Raw genomic sequence first — 10,693 nt, 5'->3', positions numbered from 1 at the left:
TGTGATGGCCCCTCAATTCAGTTTGACCAGAATTTCTCTTTCCCTGGCCCTTACCACTCTCCTCCTGTGATCTTAGTTTCTGTTCCCTAGAACTAGGATGCTTCCGGCTTATCAAACTTCAAAAGTTACCCTTCAGTGTCTTCCCACTGCTCTCAAGATGAATCCAGGGTCCCAACGTGGCCTCCAGGACCACCCCCTGTGACTGGACCCTCAGCTGCCCCTCCCTCTTGTCTCAAAACCTGGGCTCCAGCCGGCAGCCGGCCTTTCCTCTCCTTCCCTTCCTTCCTGCCCTGGGCTTCACACGCACTGCCTCTGCCCAGATGGCTTCTCGCACCCACTCTGCTCAGCTGACTATCCCTCACATCCTTATGCAGTAGATACTTGACGTTTTTGTCTGCCCACCACTCCTACCCCCTTAAAGGAAAACGCTCCGATTTTCCCTGAACTCAGCTCAGTTCCAAGACCAACCAAGCAGGGTCACAGTCCCTGACCAGTTGGTACTGGGCACGTGACCCACGTCATATCCAAGAGAGCCAATTCTGGGACTTTGGGGAGCTACTAGGAAGAGCAGCACGTTTTCCTGGATGTGCAGAGATGTGCGCCCAGAGCCACGGAGGGGGAGGCCGGAGGCGGAGCTGCCAGGAAGTTCCAGCAGGAGACGTGGGAGAGCTTGGAGGCCAGCTCTAACCCCAGTCTTTCAGGTAAATGATTCATAAACTCCTTGTTTTCTCGTTACGTAAAGCTCTTAACAGTCCTGCTTCATCTGCTTCAGGTCTCAGATTAAATGTCATTTTATCAAAGATTTTACCGATTTTCCCAGTCGGCACCCTATTCTCACCCTTTATAGTACTTGGTAGAATCTCTAACAGAATATTTGAGTGTACGTTTATTTAATGTTCATTGCCCCACTGGACCATAAGGTCAATGTGGACAAGGACCTCATTTGCTTGCCTTGTTCATTATTACACTGGTACCTGCCAACTTAAAATATTTATTGGTCAGTGATAACATCAAACACTTACTGAGGTCTTACTATGCTAGGCATGGTTCTAAGTACATTCATTAACCCATTTAATTCTTAAAAAGTAACTCTTAGCAAATAGGTGCTAGCATTTCGACTTTTCAGATGAGGAAATTGAGGCTTTAATGATGGACTTCTCTTTCCACGTCCAGTTTCCCAGCCCCGATCTTGCTGAGCGCCTCTGGGCTGTGTTCCCTCCCCCCATCCTCCACCACACCCCCGCTCGTCACCTGTGGCAGAAGCATCTCATGGTCCTCTTCATCCTCATCTCTGGCCAAACTCCCGGTGAGGGCTCCGGTGTTCCTGCCGTTCCTGCTTCAATGCGTTTGTTCACGCCACACCCTTTATCTACTGGGAGCCTAAATCCAAACCCTGTGGGCCGGCGCTGAACAAGGTCACATGCCATCGTCAGCAGCAACTCGTCTTTCTCATGACACCTAACCGCCTTGGATCATCGGCATTTACATGTTTTGTTACCAGACTAAGGCTTTCCGAGGAAGGGTCTGTGTGTCAGGTTTGCACCCCCAGGCCCACGGCATTCATCCCGTATTTTATTCCCTGGAAGTGTGGAAGGAGTAACACTACAGATTCTGACAGTTTCCAGTAACGTATGAAGATTTTGGAAACGCCTCAGGTGGTTCACCTCATTCGTAGTTTAAACTGCCTTAATTTCATCCTCTCCTGGACACTTTCTGAGGAGTCGGCTGCAGCCCGGCTGGCCCGCTAGCGTGGGTAGGAGCAGGAAATTCTGACAGCTGAAGGCATGAAGTGAGGGGGCTACAAATGCCTTTTTTCTTCTTTGTTTTTAAAACAGCTGTTTATTGAACATTCCCTCTGTACCAGGCCCTCCTCTAAGCCCCCTTTCATTTGGCTCCTCTCAACAATGTGCTGAGGTAGGCGTGTGAATAGAACACCTTTACACAGTAAACTCCTCACGACATTCCCAGGCTGATGGGTTTTGCTTATTAAAATTATTTTAGCATTTACTCTTAAAATTGCTTTTTAGGTTTCAGCTTATTCCTCCTAGGGATTATGGGGGTGGGGGGGAGAGATCAATGACTGTCTTCATAGAAGAGTTACCTAGTTCATGATTAATCCTAACAGAATAAATATGCTTCCTTCAAGCTTGTTCCATTACAGGTTCCAAGAAACTGTAGCAATTTGTAAGAACAACCTATATCTAAGCAATACAATACACACCAGAACACTCAGACCTCACCTGGCTGCTCTGATACTCAACCTGGAAACCATGACCGTATCATTTCCTTAAAAGACAGGTGTTTTGGTTTGTACCAAGACTGAAGCATGCCCACATACTCTGGATGAGGGTCCCCTGGCACAAGTCTAATGCAGAGGACAGCTTCACCGCAAGAGCAGTACCAGTGCAGCGAGTGGAAGCCAACACAACACTATTTTTGGAAACGTATGTTTCAAGTCATCTATTGTCTCCCTAGAGGTTCCCAGCCCACTTGCGAGCTGTTACTTAAAGCAGGCCTCCACTTCCGCTGAAGTGAAAATGGTAGCCACTGCCTGCACCTCAGTGCTGAAGGTTACATGAGGTCAGGCACCACCCCAGCTCCTCAGCACAGCTCAGCACTCAAATTATAAGCTGCTCAATTTCACAACAGCTAAGTTTGGAGTTTGTGGTAGAATAGAAACAGGTAGGCTGAGTTCTGCTCTATGTAAGAGGAACAAGAGTTTGCCTAACAGTTTAACAGCTTTCTTTCCCCTTCACAGCTGCCCCTACATGCACACACAGAGTTGATATCTGAAACATCCCGAGCCAGTGCCCACGATGGTAATGAAAATTTAAGTATAAACTTAACATCGACTCCCTACCCAGGATCCGGTAAGTAGCTGAAAATGCCAAGCTCTCCTGTACGCTGTGAGAAAACCGAGGATACCGACCTCCGAAGGGAAGACACTTCAGGAGGCTGTGACGCAGTCAGGACACTGAAGGCTGAGCACGTGCCGTCACGGTGACCGGGACACAGCTCGGCTGCTCGCTCAAAGCCGTACTGTCACAGCCAGAGGTGAATGAGGACCAAGTACAAGTCTTTTCATTCTTAGCATTATATTCAATGATAAATTCACTAGGTGTTCTTTAACTGTACTTTTGGTGGAAGATTGCAATCTTTAAAGGAAAAATTCCACGTTGGGACGTAGAGGTGGCCGACAGACACATGGAGAGGTGCTCAACATCACTCATCATCAGGGAAATGCAAATCAAAACCACAAAAATATCACCTGACACCGGTCAAAAAGACGAGATAAGTGTTGGCAAGGGTGTGGAGAAAAGCTCTCTGCACCCCCATGTTTACTAAGGAATTATTTATAATAGCCATGGTATGGAAACAACCTTAAGGGTCCGTGGGTGGATGAATGGATAAGAAAGTTGTGAGATACATACACGTATATACATGCAGTGAAATATTACTCAGCCGTAAAAAAGAAGGAAATCTTGCCATTAGCAACAACTTGGATCTAGAGGGCATTATGCTGAGTGAAATTAGAGAAAGATATCAAGTACCACATGACCTCACTTAGATGTAGAATCCAAAACACAAAACCAACCAACCAACAAGACAAAACCAAACTCATAGATACAGAGAACAGATTGTTGGTTATCAATGGTGAGGGGGGCAGGGGTGGGCAAAAGGGTAAAGGGGGTCAACTGTATGGTGACAGATGGTAACTATAGACTTGTGGTGGTGATCAGTTTGTAGTGCATACAAAAAATGAATTATGCTGTACACCTGAGGCTAATATATTGTTATGTACCAATTTTACCAAAAAAAAAAAAAAAAAAAAAAATCCAGGTTGGAACCAAGCAAATAAACTGCTTTATTTTCAACTCGCCTGGAATTACAGGCGAAGCCCCCATTGTAGGAGTTCACACCATTAAGAGAAGTTGGCTTTCAGAGTCCTTTAATGAGTTCCTGCCCTCTTGACCTGCAGAGTACATACCGTCTCCACAGACAGGAAGGTCATCATGGCTCCTCTTCCCCAAACAATTAGGTGTAAGTTAACTGTGTGACTGAAGGAGCTCAAGCCTACCTAGTGTGAATGAATAAAGAATCCAAGGGTTTGCGCAAACGTCAGTGGAGAGGAGGCCCTAGATCGGGGTTCCAGGCTGGCATCTGTCACCTGCTGACTGCACCAGGGACCCCAATCCTACAATCATTAGATTTAAAAGGCTGCTTTTGGGGCCTCCCTGGTGGCGCAGTGGTTGAGAGTCCGCCTGCCGATGCAGGGGATACGGGTTCGTGCCCCGGTCTGGGAGGATCCCATGTGCCGCGGAGCGGCTGGGCCCGTGAGCCATGGCCGCTGGGCCTGCGCATCCGGAGCCTGTGCTCCGCAACGGGGGGGGCCACAACAGTGAGAGGCCCGCATACCGCAAAAAAAAAAAAAAGGCTGCTTTTGTATGTACAAGATCAAATGACTGCCATGTTACTTTGCTAGTACATTTTTTCAAATTTTGGAATACACATTTTCAAACTTTTCTACTGCAGTAGACTAAAGGTAATTGGCCTGATCACATACTGCACACTGTTTATAACCTTCAAGCTGAGACTGTAACAGTGCCGTGGAGGAGGCGGCACCCGTCCTGACCGAACTCTGTAGTTCACTTTGTTTCTTATGTGTCAGGGACTATTCTAAGCCCTTTGCAAACATTTAATTAGTCTTCACAATCCTGTGGGCTGTTACCTCCATTTTACAAATTTTAAACAAACAAAAAAACAGGTTCAAGTAACTGGTCCAAGGTTGCTATTAGTGTAACCAGGATTTAAATGTTCAGCCCAGCTGGTTATAACCACTGTGCATACTGCCTCTCAAATCAGACACGGGTCAGCCCCAGCACTGAACAGGGCGTGTGAACATCCCCTACTTAACTTGACCTCATCCCTGACCTTCTCCCTTGATCTTAAGATTCTTCTTTCATTCCTCCCTGCATTTTCAGATCTTCAAGGTAAACCTTTCCATCCTTATCCTAAGTTCTAACCCTTGTTCCTCTGTACTACTTCCTGCCCTCAGAATGCCCCATTCTCACCATTTTTAAAACATAAGAAGGCCTCACTGTGGCACCCATTCTCCTTTTCTCTAACATGTCATCACACCTTGATTCAGGCAGGCTGCTCCCTTCAAACACAGACAGCTTCTTCAACTCGCCTCAGCTCAGACTGTTCCAAAACGCCTCAGCTGCCCTCTCACCTTCCCAAAGGTCTTCTTCCCAACTCCGTACAACCTTCTGGGCGACAAACTGCTCTATTTAATACAATCTCATGGCTTTCCTGTTCTGCCCCATTTGGGCTTAAACATACCAACTCCATTACTTAGCATAAACCCCCAATACTAAATTAAACCCTGAACCCATGCCCCATTAACTTTCACACTCAAAGTGACTGCAACATATGTTTAACAATACAGTTTTACATATAATGCTAAGAGCACTTTTCATATTTTACAGAAGAACGTGAAACATGGACTTTCTATTAATATTCATACCACAGCAAAGCCAAGTCTAACTCCTAAATAGATGCATTACAATTTGTTTAGAGTTTAAAGGCTTAATGGCAGTAAGGGGAGGAGGAAAAAGCAAAAGTTTATTTTACATAATTGAATGGAAAATAAATTCAAGAAATAGTAAATAAAATTCAGTATGGCCTCATGCGCCCTGAAGGAGGCGGTGCCCGATTTGGAGGAGTGATTGCTATGTCCAGATAGTCTCCGATTTGGAACTTCTGCGACTGCAGCGTCATGGAGTCGTCAGTCCCCTTTCTCCCCGACATGGTGCTGCCAATCTCCTTTACTCTGCAGGGAAGGAGACCAACTGTTAAAGGGTGGCTGGTCAATGCCAGTGTGTGCTACAAAGTGACCGTGGGGCCAGACTTGCTCCATTATCTTACAGCACAGTTAAAATGTAAGTACTACATTAATCTAAACCAGATATTAAGATGTATAAATCTGTAGTTCCCCCCTCCACTAAAGAGATTCGTTGAAGGGATTATCCCTATCAGTTAAAACATACTGAAATCAAAGAGATTATCGGAATTAAGAATGAAAAGTTACCTACCGATAGCCAGGCCTTTTAAGATCTGTAAAAACAATTGCAAAATTGAAGTGTGTGCCCTTCTTTCTGGCTTCTGGGTAGACTTCTTTTACTAAACTAGTCAGTTCTTTCAGGGTTGCATCCATCCTGAATTTTTTTTTTAGAAAAAAAGACATTACATTTGATTAATCAGCAATGATGTAACCAAGGATACTGGCACACAGTGAGTTAATTACATGTGTCTCAATTGCAACTTTACCTTAGAAACTGTCAGGGTCTTACAACTGAGTTAATTTTAAAGCACCTACTAATACTATTTGCCCCCAAATATTCCCCTTACCAGCCTCAGGGTTTGAAATTTTCATGAATTAAGGTCAGACTGGTAATATGCTGAAAAGGACTTCAGAATTATATATGCTACCTTTTGTTGCTATGTAACATCTCACTGGCCTAGGGATTTGCCCACTTAAGGATAACTAGTCCAAATTAATCCAAATTCTTAAAATAATTGTTTTTCATTATTTCAAAGACATACTTTTCTACATTTTAGCATCTCCTTTCTAAAATTAAATGTTGTGGGCCTCCCTGGTGGCGCAGTGGTTGAGAGTCCGCCTGCCGATGCAGGGGACGTGGGTTCGTGCCCCGATCCCGGAGGATCCCACATGCCGCGGAGCGGCTGGGCCCGCGAGCCATGGCCGCGGGGCCTGTGTGTCCGGAGCCTGTGCTCCGCAACGGGAGAGGCCACAGCAGTGAGAGGCCCGCGTACAGCAAAAAAAAAAAAATAAATAAAATAAAATAAAATTAAATTAAATGTTGTGATGAGTTTTACAATAGATGGACTCCTAAAGCTAATGAAACCTATGGAATTTTCAAGACTAAGCATAGGTTCCTTTCACAATATATATTCTTGCCCTGCCAACTTCTATTTGAACTCAGAATTTAATATAGTCCCTTGAGCTAATATGGCACAATCTGGAAAAACCTTTTAAAATATAAGCACCTTGTATTTAAGCAACAGTCTAAGTTTCTGAATTGTTTTCTTCCCTGACAACTGGGAACATGAAACGGAGGACATGGAACTTGAAGCAACACGGCCTGCAGAGTGCTATACAATGACCCTGGACACAAGGCCCCTGTAAAGATGAGAACTCCAATGGACAGCGTCGAGCAGGGAGTCAAACACCCAAGACATCATCTCGTTTTCACTCTGCACCCTATTTATACCATCTCTACCACATCATCCTCAAGTAGAACCGTGGCTCCAAGTGCAGTGAGAACAAAAACGTCCACGATGACCACATCAACGTCTGTTCTCTACTGCTGCTGAATCCTCCTCAGTGTGCCCGTAACAGAACTCAACAGTGTCCCCCGCAAAACATGCCCTTCCTCTCGTATTACCCTCAAAACTACCATCACCCACTTAGATGCCCAGGTCACAAACCTAAGCATTGTTCAGTTCTTCCCATCTCTATCTTGTTGTTTCTAGCTCCTAAAGACAGATCAAACTGGACTTCCCTGGCGGTCCAGTGGTTAAGACTCCACGCTTCCACTGCTGTAGGTGCAGGGACAGTCCCTGGTCAGGAACCTAAGATCCCACATGCCACGTGGCACAGCCAAAAGACAGATCAAATCTATTTTTTTCTCCATCTCCACCATCACAGCTTTATTCCAACCTCTCATTCAAATCTCTGTATGTTGCTTCCAACTCATCTCAACTTTTTTTTTTAACCTGACATTCTAGTGATGTTTATTCTGTGTCAATTATTCCCTGGTATGTACAGTGTATACTTATGTACCAGAAAGGACTCTTTCTTCCTTTCCAACAGAATTTCCCACATATTGTCGTCCTGCTCATAATGAACGTGGGGAATTCGTTTCACACCTTTTGTCCTTAACAGTGTGGGTCCTCCACAAGCTTCCCACCTGCTGAGGACTATCCCCAGACCAACAGTTGGAGTGCCAAGTGTTGCTTTCTGATTAGCAGTCTAAAAGGTGAGTACACAGGCGACAAATGCAAGAGCTCTCTCGGGGTTGAAGCCTTTGCTAGGTGACTGTGAGGGTCAGTTTTATGTGTCAATTTTGAGAAGCTACAGCCCCTAGTTAAACACTAAGGCAGGTGTTGTGTAAGGTGTTCTTTAGATGGGATTAAAGTCTATAATCAGTTGACTTTAAGGCAGATTATCCTAGATAATCTGAGTAAACCCTTTCAATCAATGAGTGGGCCTCATGCAACCAGTTGAAAAGGCCTTCAGAGCAGAGCTACGACTTCCCTGAAGAAATTCAGCAGCTTATGCTGCAGAGTTCCAGCCTACTCTTCATCATAACCTGCACCACAGGTTATGCACCACAGACTAGGGACTTAGGTACCTAAGCAGTCCCCACAATTGTGTGAACCAATTCTTTGCTATCAATCTCTTTACATCTCCTATTGGTCTGTTTTTCTGATTGAACCCTGTTACAGTGATCTACATAATTCTCTTCCAATAACCTGTCTAGTGGTCACCCAAGCACAGGATGCATCACTCCTGTGGTGTGTGGGTATTCCCACAGCTCCACACAGCGCCTTGGACTTCAGCAAACTCAACTAGCTTCTGCTGGGCTCCTCTGGACCTCACTCCTTTCTCCTTGACTTGTCTTAAGGCCTCCTACTTTGGCCCCTCAGTCTACTTCTACAAATTGAGAACTCCCGATCTTCCCTCATTACTGCTTCTGGCAGTGGCAGCGGGGCTCTGTGCTACCCCTCACCGACCATCCTGTCTGTCTCTGGCCACCATTTTGAGGTATAACATAAGGTTGTCTTTCCTAGTTTGGTTGCAGTTTATGGACAGGACAGTTTAGGATAGGAAATGTTTGTAATTTCTTTCTTGATTGAGAGTAGAGAGTCTGTGGAACAATCTCACCCTGCCATCTCCACCCTAAAGTCTTAATTAGCGTTTATTTCATCTGCTTTCTCGCTGAGATTGTGTTTACTCTAGAGAAGGGCAGTACCCTCTTTATACCCTCTGGGTCTAAGCAAAGCACCTGGCAAATAGGAACTCTTAATTTGTTGGAGGAAATACAGACTTAACATCTGAACAGAGGTGTTCATCAGTCTGTTGATAACAGTTCTTCCCTATAAGTTAAATCAACCTTCCTGATCTTTTATCCTGGAACAATACTGAACTAGAATCATACTACATAAATTTCGCTAAAAGGTGGAAATAACCCCTGAAGTGTTCATCAACAGACAAGTGAACAGACAAAATGTAGCACATGCTTCCAATGAAATATTATTCAACCCTAAGAAAGAATGGCTTTTTGTTATATACTAAACCACGATGAACCTTGCAAACATAAGTGAAATAAGCCAGACACAACAGGACAAATCCGATATGAGAGCACTTATATGAAGTACTTAGAATAGGCAAATTCATATAGACATAGAGGAGTGTCTACCAGGAACTGGGGTAAGGGAGGAATTCCCATTGTTACTGCTTACTGGGTACAGAATTTCTGCTGGGGGCAATTTAAACGTTTTGTAAATAGTGGTAATGGTTGCAAAATATGAATATATTTAATGCCATCAAATTGTACCCTTAAACAATTAAAATGGCAAATATCACATATATTTTACCACACTAGATGTATTTTTAAAAGTTATACACCTTTTACTGCTACTAAAAAGCCACGATAATGTCCAACCAAGGAGCTGCATGCAGCTTGCTGTATGTGATGCTCCTAGTCAGACGCGGGGTAGGAAAGGTACGCTTGAGGGTAAAACGCTCAGGGGCAGGTCTTCAGGAAACACATCAAAAGCTTCTCCATTAAGCACCACAACAAAAACCACCCAGTTCTGTTTTTTTCCATGCTACGACACCTAAGGCTTAGTATTTTGTGCAGACGCTCTACGAGGACGACAAATATCACCCAACAGCGCCGCTCCCCCTCCCCATGTTATTCTAGCACCACAAACTCGACCAAGTTTAGGGGCGGCTACCGCACTGAACGACCTACGTGTCACTTTCGTACCAAGCAGCCACGGCAGTGACAGCAACCTTGGCTCAATTCTTTACAACCCAAAAGTTTCAACCTCAGACGTAAAAGCGCCACAAGATAAGCAAATACCCATTTCTCCAACAGCGGAGACCCCGACTTCCCGCGAGTTGCGCCCAGAGGCCCCGAGCGCTGGAGGAACTGAAAACGCGGCAGGCGGGCCCCCAGCGACCCCCGCCCCGACGCCAGGCCCTGACTCACCAGGTGTAGATCTGCAGCTCGCTGGACGGCACGTTTCCGCGGGAGAACTCGTCCATGCGGTGGTGGCGGCCGTTGTTGGTGGTGAAGACGCGCAGCAACAGCGGGCAGGTCTGGGGGCGGGAGAGGCGAGAGTCAGGCGGCGGCGAGCGCGGCCCCTTCCTTCCCCTCCACCCGCGCACGGCCGCCCCCTCCCGGCCGCCCCTCCACCCCGGGGCCCCCTCTACCTCTCTAGACCCGCACCTTCTCCCGATCGATGGGCTTCTCGGGCTCCTTCTTAATCTCCTCCTGAGTAACGCGCGACTCCACCGCCATCTTCCTCCTGCGGCCCGCGAGACGCTCGCCCTGACCTCCGACCCCAACAGCGAGCATGAGAACCAAAGCTCTCGCGA

At 46.0% G+C, this 10,693-nt stretch overlaps 1 protein-coding gene across 1 annotated transcript; it reads right to left on the bottom strand.

Moving 5' to 3' along the window:
- Positions 1 to 5,421: 5,421 nt before the first annotated feature.
- SAP18 (Sin3A associated protein 18) lies at positions 5,422 to 10,680 on the bottom strand. Its single transcript, XM_060079850.1, has 4 exons — positions 10,545 to 10,680; positions 10,305 to 10,414; positions 6,096 to 6,218; positions 5,422 to 5,833 (listed from the first exon to the last, which is right to left on the bottom strand). Exons 1-4 carry the CDS (start codon positions 10,671 to 10,673, stop codon positions 5,677 to 5,679), a joined length of 519 nt encoding a protein of 172 aa, XP_059935833.1. The 5' UTR covers positions 10,674 to 10,680; the 3' UTR covers positions 5,422 to 5,676.
- Positions 10,681 to 10,693: the final 13 nt, after the last annotated feature.

The sequence above is a fragment of the Mesoplodon densirostris genome, chromosome 17 (assembly GCF_025265405.1).
Source record: "Mesoplodon densirostris isolate mMesDen1 chromosome 17, mMesDen1 primary haplotype, whole genome shotgun sequence".
Classification (NCBI taxonomy): domain Eukaryota; kingdom Metazoa; phylum Chordata; class Mammalia; order Artiodactyla; family Ziphiidae; genus Mesoplodon; species Mesoplodon densirostris.
The sequence above is the reverse complement of the archived record's forward strand: the minus strand, read 5'-3'. Positions and strand labels throughout refer to the sequence as shown.

What these genes read in the sequence shown, in the direction of transcription:
- SAP18 (XM_060079850.1), bottom strand. Translation starts at nt 10,673, where the DNA reads ATGCTCGCTGTTGGGGTCGGAGGTCAGGGCGAGCGTCTCGCGGGCCGC. An exon ending in GAGCTGCAGATCTACACCTG is followed by an intron (nt 6,219 to 10,304) that starts GTGAGTCAGGGC and finishes AAAAAAATTCAG; the next exon opens with GATGGATGCAACCCTGAAAG. An exon ending in CTTAAAAGGCCTGGCTATCG is followed by an intron (nt 5,834 to 6,095) that starts GTAGGTAACTTT and finishes CCTTCCCTGCAG; the next exon opens with AGTAAAGGAGATTGGCAGCA.